Below are 20,082 nucleotides of genomic sequence, written 5' to 3'. Positions count from 1 at the left end.
TTTTGTAGCTATGTTTGTTCTAGTAACTTCTTGCCAAATAGCATCAAGATGTATTTTGAACTCTCTCAGGTTCGGGACTGTACCAAACAGGTCAATTTCAAACTACCAGTCTGAGTGGTAGTCAACAACCTGTCCCATACCAAACTGTCTATAACTTCTAACACTGAAATTTGAATTTGACCATTCACTGTCACTGAAAAGGAGGCATTATGTCAGCAGTAAAAATATTTGCATCCAAGAATTTGGCAAAATTTCCTTGCCAAGTGCCAGCTGTTTACCCACCCCACCAGATCAGCGCTCTCTTGTCTTGTGACATCTGGACAGCAGCCAACTCTCTGGGTGTAAATTTGCAGTAAGCCTTTAAGTTCACAGTAGATGATTAATTATAGTTGTATTTCTGTAAGAAGTTCCTGCTTTGTGAATATGGAGTGTGGCTTTTCCTGCTTCAAAAACATTTGTAGCATCTCTTGCATGCAGATTCTCTGGTCTCTAGTAGAAGTTGTGCTCACATTGCAGCTTGTTGTTCAGGTGAAGCTCTTGCTTCCTCTACCCAGCAGCCAAATCTGGGATCCAAATTATCTTTCAGAGCTCTACCTTTTCGTCTCTCTCGCACACACCACCCCTGCTCCATAAATCCCATTACCACATTCACTGCCTTGAGAAGTGAGTGAGGAAAACTGACTGCCTTTGAAAATCAGACCAGGTAAAGTTCCCGCCCATTACACATTTTATAACTCTCTAGTTTTGTGGGAAAAAATCTACCCTCAGAGTACATAGAAATTTGCCAAAAAATCAAGAATGCTAAAAAATAGAATAGAATAAAAAAGCTAAGAAAAATTTAAGACTTTCTGTATTGCTAGGCACACTTCCAACACATTGGTCTATTCAGTGTGGACTTTCCCATGCCCGGTATAGAAGCCAGAAGTGTTACTGCACATTAATAGTTAGCCTCTACAAGCTGTGTCAGTCTTCTCGTCCACAGGGACTGATACTCACATATGGGGGTGGGGGTGGATCTGGCAGCGCAATGTGGGAGCCAGCTCCTCTCAGAGAAATCTGAAAGTGGTGAAGGTCATCCAAAAGTGGCTCAGACTGTCACTGTCACTCTGGCTCACAAGAGTAGCTTCCCACTGAATTTGATGCCGAGTCTTGCCTAGCTCATTATCGGAATACTTTCATAGGAGTGTGATATAGCAATGTCATGAGAGCTGGATGGATGTTATTCCTCTTTCAAGCTACAGGGGACAGTATGTGGGACGTTCACGCTGTAGAGCTATACGTTTCTAATTTAGCTAGTCTTCCTCTCTTGACTCCTCCAGAGCACCAGTCAGAGCATCGGTGTAATTTAGATGCTCTGAATGGATCCTCCAGCCTGCACTGAGTACTTGTGGAGGTTTCCAACTTGCCCCCTTAAGTCCTGGGCCTAAAGTGGGGTTGTGTGAAGTGTGGCACAGAATGATTTGCTGCACATTAAGAATGAATGAAAATAAATTCCATTTATCCTTTGTTTTCTTCTTTTTTTTTTTTTGGAAAGGCAAGCGTGTTGGAGAGACAACGGAAGCAAAGGAGTTTTGACTGCTGCCCTCCCTCACCCCCCCTCCCCACGTTGTATGAATACAAGGTGACGTTCGTTGTTGTTCTGACTCACAATGTGCAAAGACTGAAGAATGAGGTTGAATCCCTGAGAACTTGCTCTAAGAGGCATTAGGTAGAACCTGCTAGTAAAAAGGTACAGTCGTCAAAGTTTGTATGTATCATAGTACTGAAGCTACCAACTCAGAAATTTTCATTCATGGAATGGATGTACTAATTGCAAACTTATTCCAGAGAAGAAAAAGTGCCTCTTCCTGAGGATTCAATCCTGTAAGGTGCTGCACACCCCCTGGAAAGTGCTGACCCACTTTAAACCTCCCATTTAAAGCCCCTTGAGTCGGGGTGAGTTCAGTGTATTGCAGAATTAGATTCTTAATCAAGGAACAATATCTTCTATTAACAGGGAAAAGAGTAGTTTAGGGTGAAGGAGGATGTGGGATTGTTCAGAAAAGCGAAGACTTGCAGCTGCATTATACAACGTATCATCCAGCAACAATTACAGAAACATATTTTCTATTCTTAGCACTACTTAGCATATGTCTTTTTTGTCATTTTTTTTTTTAATACAGCTTGGAAGTGATTTTGGTGTACTCCCTCCCAACAATACTCTGATGCATTTGTTATGACTCCTTTTGCTGAATAGGAGCCTTCATCCTGTTCTCATTCACACCCTCCAAATAAGGCTAATTTTAGCAAGATGTTTTTAGAAAGAGGTCTGAGACTTGCCGCTATTTAGTTCTACGCCAGAGGTTATATCCAAGAGAGGAAAGGCTGGCAGAAAACATATGAAAAATAGCTACTTTTTACCAGCTTTATCTTTTTAAAAACTAGGAATGTCTCAAGTTTTACAGGTCAGAAAAGTCACACGCAGAAAAAGCAGCTACTTCATACACCATTGCCAGTGAGAACAAGCATGTGAAAACTCCTGTTTATGTGAAAACTGTCTAGTTAAATGAAAATTTTAAAAACCACAACCTCATAGCATTCTGAATACTCGCTAATGCATTTTACAGAATGGGAAAACAAAATATAGTTTTGTTATTCTTTTGATACACTTACCAGTTACCTCTGACTACTGCATTCTCCACCCTTTGAGTGATATGACAGCTGTAAATTCTCAGGGAAAAAAGACATCATAATGTGTATCAGGCTCCAACAATCTAGCATTGAAATCTGTCGAAAAACCTGTAAATAGAAATCTGGATTTAAGTCAGCGTTGTAAAATCAGCTCCTTGGATGGAATCCTGAACCTGTTCAACTCAGTGGGAATTTTGTAGGGGCAGGGCATACTTCCATTGTCTTTATGGTATTTAAAACACCTGTGCCAAGATCTACAGTTACCAAGGTGATGTAAAGCCTTAGTATGCTTGTAAGAGAACTATGGATGAAATTATGAGAAATGGTCTCCACTACAACCTTGTTAATCCCTGGAGCAGAAAAGCTGTATGTCTCCTTGCTCACTTTTGCTCAAACCTGTTGAACAGCAAGGCTTGGTAGGTTGATCTTCCACAGTAGTTTTTGGAGCAGGGCTTGGTCTCTGACAGTATGATTTCATAGAATCATAGAATCATAGAATTGCTGAGGTTGGAAGGGACCTTTAAGATTTACATATATATGTGTGGTCATTTTATTGCTGGACAATGCTACCTCAGCATGCCTTTTTCGGAAGACTTCTAGCACTTGCCCCTTTTCTGCAATGCTAGCAGCGCGGCTTATTAGTTTTTGCAACTTGACTCCTCTGTTCATGTGGTGAAGAGGGAGATGTCACACTTTTCAAGTGCAGAGGGTTACTGGCTCAGAAATCAGTTAATCCTGTAATTTGTTACTAGTTAATAATACAAAAGCCATTTAGGAAAAGAAGAATCTGACTGCACAACTTCTGAGTACCCGTCAAGCTGTCCAGATGACAGAGAGAATTCCTAATCCCTCAATATATATATCAACAAAGAGCATAAAACAGAGAAGAATTTGGCACCCACAAGTGGACTTCTCAAAGATTTGAAAAAATCCAACCTTCTACTCTGTAATTTACTTTGTAATTTACTTTCTCATGTTAATAGCAATGTATTGGATCATATGGCAAATAGAATATTTTATTCATAATAGTATATGAATATATATATTATATTCATATATGAATGTTACAAATATATTAATATGATGGGGCATAGAGTTTATTATGTTTCATGCCTACAGTTATTGCCATATCAAAATCTAACCAAGGTCACTGTTGCGAGGGAGAACTGGAAAATTACACAAGTTTCTAAATTACACAGACCTTGGATTTCCACTCTGTTAAATCCACATCACATATTTCTATTTAAATAAGACCTCAAGGGCTTTGTTTGACATTTTTTTTTAACTGGGAAACAGACTGTTGTAATATATTTGCCAATATCAAATATGGAAAGAGATTCAGACAATAGAAATGAAGACTCTATATAGTTTCATTTAGGCATCTGCTGATCATATCTTCTGCTTACTTTTTCCTATTGGTTTCCAAAACTTATGTTTTGATGGTCACATTAAAATAGTCACAAAAAAAGTCAAAATTACATATTATCCTTCAGAGGAAAAATACACTTGGGTGTTAATAAGTGAAAACCTAGCAAAATGATTGTGTCTTCCCAAAAAGTGCATTTCTGCACTGTTTAATCAACTCTGTTAAGTCTTGGGCAAATCAATGGAGGGCCCCCTTATCTTTCTAAATTTAACAGTTTTTTTACTGTTGTGCTAAAATAGTTCACTTCTAAAGAGAGACCTTTGGGATCTTTCAAGTTTCCCTTTAAATAAATGTTTAACCATAGGATATCTGGAGCTTTTATTCTAAAAGTATATTTTCTAAGGTTTGTGTCTGTTATAAATTTCATGTACCAGAAATATTTCTTATTGTCTCTGTGTTTCTCTCATCTAGTTCACCTTTCTTTTGTCCATTTCTGCAGTACACTGAGAAGAGAAACAAAAGCCAAACAAACAAAATAACTCCATCTTGTCTCAACCATGATTTTGCCAAGAAAGGTTCAACCAGACTGTCCTTGAGGTCCCTTCTATCTGGGTATTCTATGATTATTTTCAGCTCTGTTTTCACTAGCATTTCCTGATCACCCTGGGGGCTTAAGTCAGGGTTATCTTTACAAGGAAGGGAAACATCTGCCTGCGATTCAGTCACACTGGCAAGCTCCTCAATCCAAAGCTGGGTCACTCAAAGACTGTCAGAGTCCTTGCATCATTGACAGCAGAAAAAAGGTTGAGCGCATTGTGTAGCTTCTAGCAGTTGCATGGCTGCTTTCAGTTGCTGTTTGGCATGGCAGGGATGGCACTGTCCAGACAGCACCCTGTATAGATTTACAGAAGGACCTTCAATGAAAGAAGGAGCAGGTCCTATGCAAGCAGACTGTCTTCCTGAGGGAAATGGTCCATCTCTACCAGTGTGTACACTGATGGGATGAAAATTTAAGCGTGGTGACTCATGGTGAAGATTCACAAAGAAGCCAAAGGAGACAAGACAAGAGATCAAGGCCGTTGAGGAGGAGACACACGAGTTTTGTGACCCTGCAGGTTAAGGCACAGCAGGTTCAGTTTCATAATCTGGTCTCATGTTAGCCTTCTACTTGGGCAGCCACCAGATCCTTCAGGCCCTCAAGTCCAGAGACAGCTTCACTACAAGCTCCTAACCCCACACCAGCTGGGGAGGAGGCAATGCCGGAGCAGCACTCTGCAGCCCAAACTGAGTGAAGAACAGCTGTTTGGAAGCCACGTAGGACGTAACACTTAGTTAAATCCTTTTGAGAATAAAGTTTCTGTTTTCCTTTTTCTGTTCATTGGACACATAGGCCTTTGTTTATTTTGCTTGGCTGGTTTGGTTCCATCTTTCTTTAATTCTGCTGACTATACTAGTATTTAATATGGTATTACATTCCTGACACTGTTTGCTGGCCATGTTGGCCAAGGTATTGCTATGCAAGTACCAAACACCGTAAAGTTTTATTTTGTGACTAAAAGTTCTGCAGTACCATCTTATAGTATGGAGGGTGTAAGGACATTTACTCTGCTTCGGCTTGTTCCTGCCCTAAGATTCGGCTGTGGGCATCCCCTTGGGAAGGGATGTCTGAGGCCGATAAGCAGCAATAGATAAAGTGCAGCAGACAGGTATAATTTTGCTGGCATTGGACTACCAGCACCTAATTTATCCTTCAGAGCCCTCCAGCATAAAGTAATAATAATAATAAAGGAATAAAATAAAATAAAATAAAATAAAATAAAATAAATAATAAAGGAATAAACATTCCTTTTTGGGTCTAGAGGCAGTTGGCCGTAGGCTTACAGGCTGTCTGAATACCCCTGCTGTAGCCAGGAGACCTATGCTGCAGGTGGTGGCTGGCTCATTGGATGCTGATGTACCCCAGAGGGAAGAGGGTCCCAGTTTCTTTGCCTCTGAAAAACTAAAAATTTCAGAAGACTTGCCGTCACAAGCCTATAAATGCATCAGTTAGGTGGGGACATCATGGGTGGGAATGCAAAAGTTGCTGATTTTTGCACTGTGAATTTTGATGATGACTGAAAGTCACTGTGTTTTTGGGGATGCTGTCAATGCTGACCAAATGCTAACAGGAGCTGTCCATGATGATCACACCAACAATGACCACACTATTGTGGAAACTGGCTGGCCAGCAACAAGCATGGCTGGGCAGTAGTGAAGGTCTACAAACTGATGTTTACTCTCTTTTCCACAGAGATAAATGATGAGAAGGCAGTGTATTGGTGATGAAGGACAGGTAGTAACTAGAAATAGAGTCTTTCAGATATGAGCCTTCCTATCTGCAAGTTCTGCACCCCCAATAGTCAGCCTGGGCTACAGTGATACAGTCCCGTTCCTATCTTTATAGAGGCAAAATCTTTTCTGCCTCTGAGAAGACCACAGTGGACTCCAACCAAAGCCCAGACCAGGACCCAATATTCTGCTCTTTAAGGAGTATTTCCTCGGCAGATTCTTCCGGCTGCACTAGCAGCAGTTTCTGCATGATGCTCACATCTGGACATGTGTTACTGTCCCCTTTGGCATGGTCGAACAGCATCAGGCCTGTTGCCGTAGCCTGGCTTGAAAACAGTACCAGTGAGCAGTAACATATCTGAGGCAGAGGGAAAGATCAGGAATGACCAGACTCTGGAATATCGCTCTTACATATAATATATGTATAACGTGCATGAAGCAGATGGCTGGCAAGCATAGCCACAGAAAGGTGTGCCCTGTGTGGGCACCAAGACCATGGAATAGCTATTGAGCCAGCACGATGTGAATGGTTCTCTTGAGACTTGTACAGACGTAGATCAGCACTAGGGATGTAAGCTGGCAAGCAACAACTCGCTCAGTTCAGTGTTGTGGCATGCAGCAAAAATACAGTGTAGACGTATGCTTTATGTGTTGACTATAATCATTAAGTTAGTTAACTGTTAACCTCAGAGTGGACAGTTATGTACAACCATACCGGTAGCTATCCGCAGTTAATGATACATCTCATCTCACACATATGTTTTTCTAGAGATTGCATCCTTTCCACTCAGATGAGGACCTTTCAACCATGATAATTCATGCACCCTGATTGTGACCAGCGAGCAAAAGTATGTTGGAACAATACCCTGGACATTCCACTCTGGGAACAGATTACCTCAAACACTGTCTTCTCATGCATAACCCATGAAAATAATTGTCAGCGATCAAGAACATAAATCTAATACTACACAGGGTGAGAAATTTTCAGGAGTTAGAGAAAAGACATTTCCTGAGCCTCAGAGCTTTCAGCTGGGGAACACCAGAAGCAGTTCAAACTTTCTTCAGAACCCACCCCAAAATTTTTTCCCCAAACCCCCGAAATAGTAATGGAATCTGAAAAATACTGACCAGGTGAAAGTGAAACGAAGCAAATTCAAGTATAAAACTGGACAAATTTTGGAAAAGCACGTGTGAATTCAATAATAACACCCTTTTAGTCTGAACACGGAGGTTTCTATGACCCTTGCTTAATCAGCTATTTCTCAAAAACTAAATAGCTTGTCAGTAGCCGAAAGATTATCATGTAATCTGAACCTCTTTTTCACACAAGGTTAGTAAGCCAAACTTCACTGACAGCTTTCACAGTGTCAGCTTATCTCCTTAATGCTACAGTAGATAAGGGGCCGAGGCAATCACTTGAAATTCAGAGGGATTTCAAGAGGCACAAGTCAGCCAAAACTGATTCTGGCCACTTACAGTGATGGCTGCTTGTCAGTAAGATGGTAGGAATCAAATCAGTTTCAGCTGTTCTGCATAGACACTCAAAGAATTGTGTTTGCTTTAGCACTTTATTTAAAAAAAAAAAAAAAAAAAAAAAAAAAGAAAAGGCTAATCTTAAGATTTCCTTTTAAAGTCCAGAGAGAAACAAATTATTTATCTGAAAAATATGCTTTCATATGGTGTGGATTTGGGATATGAAGCACCATTTCAGTGACATTTTTATTATGTGTATTTGGGAAACAAATGCCATTTTTTTGTTTCCCTACATATGGCCTTGGAGCTTCTGTAAAATTTGGAGAGTAATGGAAAATAATTTTCTGCCATCACAAACTCGTGCATAAATCTCATAACTGAAAGGGCCACATTTGCTTCACTGAATTATGATCGTCATAGGTCAATGGGAAGTTTCAAGATAAACTAACTTTTCAGTATTTTAAACATAGCTTTAGCTAATTCTTACACGAAGACCATGGGATACGTTTCCTCTCCTCTGTTCTTTTTTTCCCTGAATCCAAATATACCATGTCCATTTCTTTTTCTTCATGTTGGGAAAAATGCTCTAGGCAGACCATTAATACAGTCCCATAAGTTAAGAAAATTTTCCTTGTGAAAATGTTGGAAGCTGCCTTAGTATCATGATTTTATTTTTTGTTGAACAATACTGCTTCAGACTACACACAGTTGTGGTCTGCTTTGAACTCAGTAGTCTTATTTTCTTCTCCTAAGTTGCTGCTGAGCCTGCAACTGAACGTTTCAATGGAAAGGGTCTGAGAAGATAAAATGGCATTCTTTTATATTTCTTTTTTATTTTTTTTTAATATCAGTTAAGGGACTATTCCCTGCCTAAGATTCTGGATTAGATATTGTAAAGGTAGTCAGAGTATCACAGATGCTACAATTTGGAGAATCCCTACATAACTCTATAGGAGCTGGGACAGCTTCCTAACACCTCTTCTCAAATAAAATTCAATTACTCACTCTCACTTACGGCTGGTACCTGACTCTGTAGTAAAGCCACTTGCAAAATATCCAATTCCCATTTTTAACTGGAAGAAACACATTTTTCTGCTAGAGTTTAATGAAAAATAAGTTCTTTAAAAATTAATAAATCAGCTTTTCCCCTAAGTTTCTGTACATAGCTGGAGATGTAACTTAGGAGCACACCTGCTCAGATATAAACAAAAAGGTGAGTGTATGGAGGAGGTGGGGGCCTCTCTTACAGGTTCTCAGTTCCCAGTATAGTCATCCATTACAGCAGTGTCCTGCTGAGAGGGCAAGATGAAGCAATTGCCTTTCACTGAACTATCTAACTGGCAAAAGAGTGAAGGTAGAAATATCTGTATATAGAGATTTGCAGAATCATGTAAATATCTAAGCAGTATTTACACTACTAAGAGTTTAAGAGCTTTTAATCATCTTGTGGAAGAGTCTGTTTCTCTACTGGCTATATTGAGAAACATATTTTCCCCCTACGATCACCGCTGTAACAATGGGCCCCTTCCTTCAACTGCTATACTTTCCTTTAACTGCTATATGTGGTATGACATATACCAGCTCAAGTGTACCACTGGTGACCTCCCAACACTACTCTCCAGTTCGTTGTCCTAACATGTTTTGTTATGAAAAATGTAGCATTTTCAGAGTAGGTGGATCAACTATTCTAATCTTGTTGAAACACTGTCATTTAACAGGTAGTTATCACTTTGCCAAAATCTTACCAGTTTCCTCAATTGGGGGGATCCTTATGTGAGTTACTGGACATATATCCTGAGTCACTGAAGAATTTTATCTGTTTTATTTCTCTATTATGCATTTCAGGCCAGTTATCATATATCTGGCCAGATATCATGTATGATGTAAGATGTTTGATTTATCATATATCAATCATACCAGATCATCTATCTGCAGAATAGGATCAAAACCATTCCAATTTCCAGAGGTCTGCTGGTATTCTTTCCTGCATAAATTTGTGTTTATAACAATGCAACAATGTTTTATAACAAGGCAAAATCAAAGATTGCTTTGAGTAATTCTTGAAGGACACGTTAAAAGGTCAAACCTAGTAACAGCTGAGTTAAAGAATAAAGTGAAAGCTGCTCCCTGTACCCGTTACCTTGTCACATGCAGCTCCTGCCACATTAACTGGGGGAGAAGTTCGTGTGTCCGAGTGCACTTACCACGAGAAACTTGCAGGTTCCCTGAAAAGGTTCACAAGTTATGAAACAAATATAAACAGACACACTGTTTCTGAATCCATGGTACTAATTATCCCGGGTATAAACACTATCAAGACACCTACGAACTGCACGTGGGCATTGGCACCCTTGGCTGTTTGGCTGCTGTTGGCAGTGGCAATGGGTAAGAGGCAAACAGGAGTTTCAGTGCTGCAGTGTGAGTGCCTGCCACATCTCCCGAGTGAGTGAAATTGCCCCACCTCACCATCCCCCAGCTCAACTCTTCTTGGGCTGTTTTCTCATGATTTTCACTTCCCCCTTTCACCCCTCACCTCACCTGGTTCACCGTCACCACTCACTTTCAGCAGTCCCCCTTGCCTCTGTATCATGCAAAAATAGAATCACAGGATTATAGAATGGTTTGGGTTGAAAGGGACCTTGAAGATCATCGAGTTCCAACCCCCCTGCCATGGGCAGGGACACCTCCCACTAGACCAGGTTGCTCAAAGCCCCATCCAACCTGGCCTTGAACACCTCCAGGGGTGGGGCATCCACAGCTTCTCTGGGCAACCTGTGCCAATGCCTCACCGCCCTCACAGTAAGGAATTTCTTCCTAATATCTAATCTAAATCTCCTCTCTTTCATTTTAAAACATGATAAAGATTCCTTCCCCATCTTTCCTGTTGGCCCCCTTTAGGTACTGGAAGGGTCTATAAGGTCTCCCTGGAGCCTTCTCTTCTCCAGGCTGAACAATCTCAGTTATCTCAGCCTGTCCTCACAGGAGAGGTGCTCCAGCCCTCTGATCATCTTCGTGGCCCTTTTCTGTAATCGCTGATGGCATTAATCCAGAAGCATTTTTCTGGTGCGATGGCACTGGAACCTCTGTGGCCGGTTTGGCCTAAACCACGACAGCTTCTTTTGTTCCATCCTTTAGCCATAAGCCCAGAGCTGCTCATAAACCAGTACTGCCTGCCTTTAGCCCAGAGTAACATGGGTTGCCCTAACCTCCACGTCTTCGTCCCGCGTACCAGACTCTTTAGGTGGAAGATTCTGTCATGTTGAATATAGTTTTCCCAGCAACAAAGCTGTTATACCGCCGATTTCAAGTTTTCTTCCCTACATGACAGTATTTAATATGCATTTATAAATCTGAATGACCATCTGTAGACTACACTTGAAAATAAGTATTAGTACAAATACATAAATTTATTCTTTGAATTTGTATTATATTGAAATGCAGCCTACAGGAAACCACCTTTAAACTAGTAAAATATAGTTGTTAAATACAAATAAATCTATAAAGCCTTCCAGATCTAACATGACGATTCAAATCCAGGCCTACCCAGGTTGGTAGTAACAGATGCAAAATGACTGAGCATTCAGGAGACTCCATTGAATGTAACAGAAATTTTTACATATTGGAAGTGAAATGTGGGCTTTCAGGTTTTACTGGACGAGGTTGAAAGCGGACTCTACTGCTTATGGATATAGAAAATAAATACACTGGTATCACTCTAGGCCTCAGTGACCGGCCTTCTTCATGTGACATAAATCAAGAACTTTGTTGGCGGTTGCAGCAGATAGGTCAGAACCTATGTAGTCATGGCAAGTTAGTTCTCCTGCCTTTACATCTTAGTTAAGTCAGAGCAGTAGACTATGGAGTGTTATTTTTTGTTGTTACCCTCCCTCTAACTCCACTGTGGACAGAGGATTTCATTTCCAGGATTCTTACGACAGCAGTGTCCATGAGCGTGAAATGCAAATGAAAAATGTTAGAGAATTTTTAGAAAGTTGTGCTTACTTCAGCTTTCCGTGACAATTCCGGTAGGCATAACTTTTATCTAAACCCAAGTTCTGTTTATAGCTGCACTCGCCCATTAATTATTTTACCAGCCCAAGACAGGTCAAAAACTCTGGCAGGATGTTGAGCAACAGATTGCTACATAAACAGTCTCCTCCAAGCGACGGCTTAATTTTGCAGCCCTTGATGAATGTGAAGCAGAGATAAAGTGCATTCTCACTTAGTCTGAGAGTCTTGCCATCAACAGTAGGACTTGAACTTGGCAGTAATGAATCACAAGATGTACCAGAGAAAACGTAAATATCTCTGAGGACTGAAAGGACAACCATGCTTTCTTCCAACTTTACTTACTCACTGGCTGTAGCAAATGCCAAACGATGATAATGTACGCAGTGAATCACATCACCCATAACTACAAAGGAAACATATTTCATGGCTGGTTAATTCTTAATTGATTCTGATAGCTCTGGCCTAAAATAGAGAGCAAAATATGCCACTGCTCAAGAGTCTTGTGAAGTCCATGCTTTACGCAATTCATGCACTTTTATGGACACCATCCAGTGAATTTTCAAACAGAAAATGGTGTCTCCAACCCTCAATTCAGATCTTAGTGAACAGAGTGAAATGGAATGATTAAAACCTCCCAGAACAGAAGAGTTTTCATCCAGTTGATGGTGTCTCATTACAATCTGACCAGCCACTCCTGCCCAATGACAGCAGTTGAACTGTGAGAGAAAGGGGGGCAGAAATGGGCTAAAGCAGGGGAGGGAGGAAGGATACAGAATGGTCAACTCCAAGGTTGACACATATTCCACTCATGATAGTACAGCTTCTACCTCCTCTAACCAAAGAGTTGTCATAAAAAACCTCACGATGTTGAACGATCTCGCCATACTTTAGCAAGAAAGTGGCAGGACTGGAGCAACATCGGCAGGACTGAGCCGGTACAGCTACACCTCTTGTTCCCTTTCCCTCGGGGTAAAATGCATTGACATTTTTTGGTGGCCCCATCTTATTTTCAGCCCATTTCTTAGCTTTCACAAAATAGATTAAGCACGCTTGGTTCTCTGCAGGCAAGAGAAGGATATGTAGGGAGCTTCTGCTGCCCTTACCATGGCCTTTGTGTGGTTTGACAGGTCTCCACATTTGTTTCTATCCCTTGATGAGGCTAGTCCCTATTTCTAACGAATCACTGGAATACATAGATCAAAGCAGAACACCTGGGCATTTTACAAACCTCAAAGGCTATAGTTTATCAGAAATAATATATTAGCGCCTCTAGTCATTTGCACATTGGCATCTTTTTGCTCGGAATATGGTAGCTATTCAAAGAGGGTTAGAGATACCTGCTCTTCATCTTTGCGCAGGTAAGCTGGGGAAATCAGCTCTGTAGCATTTCTTTTTGCTCCAAGAGGTAACACATCTCTCGGGCCAGGCAAGGCAAAAGATGGGACAGGTAATTTCAGACATAAGACTGAAAATTGTGTGTCACAAAGAAATCTCCCCTTATGCAAATCTGAGGATGAAACAAAATTGTGAATTATAGACAGACAGACACGCAGAACTTGGGATAAACAAAATTCAGTGCTTCAGTTTCAGTAAGTGCAGCTTTTGTCTTTGAGATATGGCACCCGCTGGGCCAGGGGGAAAAAAAATATAGGGAGAGGCAATCTCAGACAGAGCTCCCTTTTATGTTTCTGATCTTATCTTTCCTGGAAGACAGGACAGAGCGATGTCATTGGAGATAAGGCAGCAAACACCCGAAGAGCCGCCCCCAGGCTGTGCCTTTGGTCGCCCGCGGGGGGGTGGCAAGTAGCCGGTGGGGAGCGGGGTCCCGGCGGGCCGCGGCTGGGGCGGGCGCGGAGCATCCCCGCCGCCGGGTGGCATGGCAGCTGCCGGGGAGGTGGAGCCAGCCAGCATCGAAACACAGGCACATTATCCGCTTTGAATAAATCCTTCCTTTTTCCTTCCTACCTGCACCGGAAAACGCGAGACAAAAAAAAAAAAAAAAAACACAAACCCAAACAAACAAACAAAAAAACCCAACCAAACCAAACAACAACAACAACAAAAAACCAAAAACCTTAAAAAATTAAAAAAAAAAAAATCGGTGCTTTTTTTTTTTTTTTTTTTTTTTTTTTTTTTTTTATAAGCAGGGTTAGCAGGAGAAAATAGGAGAGCAGCCAGGTGCGTAGGGCTGCCTCTCTGCCGGCTGCGGGAAGTGGATGAGGAGCTGCCACCATGGAGCACATCCGGATGCCCAAGGTGGGTGCCGGCGGGCGGCGGGGCCGGGGCGGCGGGGAGAGGTGGCCCGGGGACACGGTCCCCTGCAGCGTCCGTCCCCGCAGCATCCGTCCCCGCAGCATCCATCCCTACATCATCTGTCCCCGCAGCATCTATCCCAACCGCATCCATCCCCGCAGCATCTGTTCCCGCAACATCCATCCCAACCGCATCCATCCCCGCAGCATCCATCCCCGCAGCATCCATCCCAACAGCATCCATCCCAACAGCATCCCTGACGCCTTCCCTACCCGCCTCGGCTCCGGCTGGGAGGAAGCTGGAGCCCTGCGGGCCTGAAGCTGTGCACAGCCATCCTCTGCATGCTTGGTAGCTGCTGCGAGGTTTTGCTTTGTATTTTTTTAGCCAGTTTGCTATGAAATCCGCCCAAATATGTGTCGTTTTGAGATGGGGGCTGAGGATTTATCAGGCATTTTAATTGTCTTTTATTCAGTCCCTCCTGTTAATGGAGATGCTGTCTGTGAGTTGTAGATATCCAAAATGAGAGGTGTGTTATCTGCTTTTCAGATGCCTTTAGTTTACCTCAGTATTTCAGAGCCGGTGATGAATTTGTTTAGTGTTTGGACACCACTGTTTGGCCAGTGTAATCATTCTTTTTATACAGCTTTCTAAGCATGAGGCCTGTATTTGTTAACGCAATTGCCATCTTGCTCTAAAAAAAGAGGATACAGTTTTCATACACAGAAAATTTATATTAAAAATAATCATAAAAAAGGAACCTAAGAAATAAGTTAATTTGAAGCGGGGGTGGGATATATTTTCATATTGTTTATTTATTTATGTACCCAAGCCCCTGCTATTAAGAAGTCATTTGTGTTTGATCTGTGCCTATTTGTTTATCATAATTATCTAGTATGATGGCATAAATTTTAGATTAAGGCCCCTTCATAATTCATCTAGTTTTTTAGGCCCTTAGGTGCTAATATGATAGGCATTTATAACAACTGCCTTTTCTCTCATCTCATTTCATGATCTATTATTTGCCATTGTGGAAAGGAAGAATATCAGAATAGTAAGAATGTATCCTACCACAGGTAGAAAATGTTCAGGGAAAGTCGTCTGAACAGATGTTTCGGGCTATTAGCTGAAGAATGCTGAAACCATAATCGAGGAAAATAGTGAAAACAAATTAATAAGGGTAGAGAAAAAAAATCTTAAAAATAAATGGTTATATTTGCTGTGAATGGAAAGCCCAGGCAAGTCCCTGCTGCCGGCAATGGAAGCTTATCTGTTAGCTTTTCTACAAGCAAGTTCTTAAAATGTTATTATGCATATGTAAAACACATTTCTGTATCCAGCAGCTGTGAGAAGGCACTGCATCGATGACTCAAAACCCTGAAAATCTTACTTGGTGTTAGGTGATTCTGCAGTCTTGCTGCCTGGCATCCCCTTACATTGCAGCTATGCTAAAAGTTATCTCTCTAATGTAATAAAGCAGTTTACAAGGCAAGATTTAAAGGTACAAGTGATACAAAAATCCTTTAAGTTTCTTACATAAATATAGAAAATCCAGAACATTCAGCATGAATAAGTATTGAAATACTTCATCTCTGCAATTACTGCTAAATACACTGACAAGTTAGTGTACCTAAAGTTACCTAGCAGAACCGATATCTTTGATGTGTTTGCTAAAAAAACCTCAACTTAAAATCAGCCACCAGAACAGCGTTGGATTTTTTTGGTTTTGGTTTTTACTGAATTTGCTTTTAATAATTTGGAATTTAATGTTATATGATTTCCAACACCAGCAATGTAAAAATAGGTAAGGGAAAGCTATGTGAATACAGGGACATTCTCACTGCATCACGGAGTAGTCTCTGGTGTCACATTTCCTGACTCTATCCAGTTTTGTCCTGAGAGAAATTTGACAAGCGACTGCCCCAGACTTCAAAGGTACTAATCTCAGAATAATGACACTTTCCTTGATTTGCAAACCCAGCCAAATGGAAAAACAAGATAAATCCCGTCTTTAGAAAGTTAATAAAATTAATAATATCTGAAAACAAAATTCCTGCCCCAAGTAAAAGCTCTTCCTTCAAAAGGCAGTACAAAAAAGTCTTTATCACATGATGTCCATTGGGAGTTGGCAATTGTTTTTTATTTTAGTTGAAATATAACTGTAGTGAGTAATGGTTCGTAAATATTAAACTAAATCTGATATAACTGTCATAAAAAAGCAGAAAGAAATTCCATACCAGTTGGACCAGTAGTTCATTTAGGTCACCACTGCGTGTCTGACAGCGGCAGAAGAAGAGCATGCAAACCCAGCTGCATTCTGCACCCTCTCAGCATCCACAGTCATATTGGGGTCCAAGCCTTCCCGGTTCGATTAATGTCCGTTTATGGACCTCTCTGTGTGAGTTTGCCAAAGCTCCTTCTAAACATGCTGACACCCTCTGCCTCTACAACCTGCATGGAAGCAAGTTCCAGAAGATGATGGCTGTACAAAAAAATGTCTTTCTTCTATCTGTTAAAAAGTTCTTAATAGTTTCAGCCAATACCCTCTGCTTCTATCTCCGAGGATTTGGTGAATAACAGTTCCATGTTCAGCTTATCCATGACTTCACTGTAAATCTTGATCATAACTCACTGTATCCTAAAGATTTCAGAGAAATGTCAACAATGACCCCAAGATCTCTTTCCTGTGTGGCAACTATCAGTTCTGAGTCAGTGGTTGTATAGATATGGTTGGTTTTCCTATAGGTACACTACTTTATGTCTATCTGTGTTGAAGCTCATCTGTGCCTCCTTTGCCCGCACACTCTGTTTTGTGAGGCTCTTCTGGAGTTCCTGTGCCACAGGTAAAGCATTTGGCTATCTAAGACAGCTTATGATCATCCACAGACTTGAAGATTTCACTGTTTACTCTTTTCTTCAGGTCACTGATAAAGTTGAATAAACCCAGTCCCAGCACCAAACAACTTTGTAGGACTTCACTGTTGACCCCTCTCCATCCTGAAAAGTGACCATTAAGCCCTAGTCCTTGCTTCCTGTCTTTTGACCGGCTTTGTCTGTAAATGGCCCTTTCCTCCAGTAACAGGCAACTTAGTTTCTCTAATAACCTTTAATTGTCAAAAGCTTTTTTGGAACTCTAAATGTATTACATCGTCTGGGTCACCTTTACCCATGTACTTCGTGGCAGCATCACAGGACTTCAGCAGGATTTCCCGCTGCAAAAGCCATTCTGGTTCTTTCCCAACAGGCTGTGTGTATCCCGCTGCTGAACAATCCTGTTCTTTCAGATGCTGTTGACTACATTGTCTAGTCTTTCACCAAAAGATGTGATACCTTTGAGTCTAGTTCTGAAGAGTTTAACTGCTGTTTCTACATGGCAAGTAAGAGAAGCAAGTCAATAGCAAAAATAGAAACCAGGTCTCCTGACAGTTGTCTCTTAGACAAAACTGCTTTTCTTCCTTATTTTTTTATTATTTTTTTCCCTAGACCTTCTGGACCTTCCCTGGACCTTTTGGGTAGCCAAGTCCCTAACACACTATTTTATGTATCGAATGCTGTTTCTATCATAGATTCATATCATAGAACCATAGAATGGTTTGGGTTGGAAGGGACCTTAAAGATCATCCAGTTCCAACCCCCCTGGCATGGGTAGGGACACCTCCCACTGGACCAGGTTGCTCAAAGCCCCATCCAGCCTGGCCTTGAACACCTCCAGGGATGGAGCAGCCACAGCTTCTCTGGGCAACCTGTTCCAGTGCCTCACCACCCTCAGAGTGAGAAATTTCTTCCTAATATCTAATCTAAATCTACCTTCTTCTAGTTTAAAGCCATTCCCCCTTGTCCTATCACTACATGCCCGAGTAAAAAGTCCTTCCCCAGCTCTCCTGTAGGCCCTCTTTAGGTACTGGAAGGACCAGTACCGATTATACTATCAGTAGAACACAGAGTACAGGCCTGGTGAGTGCTTATACATACATACATAGGCAGTAACGATGTTTTCATAAAGTAAATGTCATCCTACATACGAAAGCTGTAATTTGAGCACATTTAAGAGTTGCTAAGAGTCACCCATTGCTAAATAGTATTATATATAACTCCAATAATCTTTTAAAAACTAAAAATTAGTAAAACCACTCTCTGCCATGAATATGGATTGAGCAGCAATGTAGTTCAGGATAACTGTCAAAACCTGAAATGTGACAAACTGCTCGTAACAGTCATAAAATATGAATAAGCAATTCTAACATGTAGAGATAAGTCTGGTTGTGGACAGGTTGACAGATAAAGAGCTCTGAAGTGCACTCTCCATGTACTGTTGCTAATCAGTTACTTTATTTTATTTACCACTGTTCCATAAAATTTGTCTTTGTATATTGGCAGCAGTTCTCCTGAATGCCCTTCTTATAATAAAGAATACATCAGATTTATCCCTGGTGTAACAGCTGCCTTTGGAGGACTTAACCCAGAAATTCATTTGGCTCAGTATCTCTTGTTAACCCAGTACTTGGGCTGACTTGAGTTGCTCGAGTGCTTTCATTTTTGTGACGTTATGGCAAGGTATTTCCTTTCAATGATCCCTTTCTCAGGCAGGATTTAAGATACGCTGCCATTTCTCATGATAATGACAAATCTTTCTACCAGATGTATTATTTTCCAAACTAAATTTCCAGCGTGTATAAATGAGTTGTGTTTCCTTTTCTTTTAAATCTATTTTCCTTTCCATAGTTCCTGTTTTTCATTCGAAAAGTTTTATAATACATGTCAGTTTTCCCAAAGTCTGCATCAGGAGACCCACATAATTTACATCCACTTTATATATGACACAGGTAAATGGAAAAAGATTTGTCCGGTTGCTCATCTAGGTCAATGACAAAATTGATCCCAGCACACCTAATCTTTACTCTCCAACTCCCTGTTCTGGGTTGCTGGATCTCCACCTTTCTTTGAGCTAAGATGGCATTTCTACCATTGCTCTCTACGTGCCTTCTGTTGAGATAAGAGGTGATATTGTAGTTCAGTTCTCCATATTCAGGCTACAAGTCCTTTTGGAAAAAGTTTGATTTTACTTCAGTGATGTAGGAAGGTGGCATCAGTCCTGAGGCTGCATCAGGAGCCTCCTGGGACTGGGGGCTGGCTGCTTCCCCTACCAGCCAGGGAATGGAGTGCCACAGGCACTTTGCTGTGGTGGTCCTAGCGCTTGGCTAAGTTTTTATTTAGTTTGCTACTTAGGAAAGGTAGAGGAGGTGAGGCTGGCATGGCCCTTGCCTTTTATTGTGTTTTGGGTCGTCAGCTTACAGTAGCCATGTTACTGCAATCTCTTTTGAGTGCCAAGTTGATTTTCTGCTTTTCAAGTGTTGTGTAAAGGTGGTTTCTGTTCTTTCCTCTAAGTATACAGCCTACAGCAGCGCACCTTACAGCTCAGCCGGTGCTTTCTGATTCCATGACTGTTTTTTAATCTTGCATCATGGTTAGGAAAAGTTTAACCTATTCTGGGGCCAGAAACATTCCATGACTTCAAAAATGTCATTCTACTTGACTTCTTATACTCAAAGTGATGCATTGAAACATCTTCACCAATTCTGGACACTTTTGACAACTTTGTGCATTATAGATTTTTTCTTGTTAATAAATCTTCCCTATTTAGAATGCAATTTAGTTATCTCTGGGTTCCATTTATTCCGTCTTTGTGCTGTGGAACTTTCAGCACAAATGATAAATTTAATGCAAATGAGCTTTGTAATATACCGTGCTGAAAAGCCTTCTATGGTTTGGCATTTGAGAATAGAGGTGGATAAAATTACAATAGGAACTGCAGATGATATCTAGGTGATGTGGGACTGGATTTAAAATCTCAGTTTGGGATTTGCTCCTAAAATAGTTGTTTTGAATTAAGAGTCATCAAGGGATCTGCTTATTATTGTCAGTTTAGATTTAAAATCTTGTAACAACCATTATTCTCAAAAGATTTAGTCAGAAAATGGTCAAAA

At 41.0% G+C, this 20,082-nt stretch overlaps 1 protein-coding gene across 1 annotated transcript in view; it reads left to right on the top strand.

Annotated features, from left to right (window-relative positions):
• Window positions 1–14,080: 14,080 nt before the first annotated feature.
• Window positions 14,081–20,082, top strand: part of MTMR7 (myotubularin related protein 7) — a gene marked incomplete at both ends in the record, with an annotated part of 49,853 nt that continues 43,851 nt past the window's right edge. The window contains one exon of the mRNA XM_082482903.1: window positions 14,081–14,104. Within this exon, the coding sequence (XP_082339029.1) occupies window positions 14,081–14,104 (24 nt within the window). The remainder of the gene's footprint in view (window positions 14,105–20,082) is intronic.

This window comes from Vanellus vanellus, assembly GCF_965231255.1.
Source record: "Vanellus vanellus genome assembly, chromosome: 4".
NCBI classification, from domain to species: domain Eukaryota; kingdom Metazoa; phylum Chordata; class Aves; order Charadriiformes; family Charadriidae; genus Vanellus; species Vanellus vanellus.
This window is presented reverse-complemented; position numbering and strand designations above follow the sequence as displayed.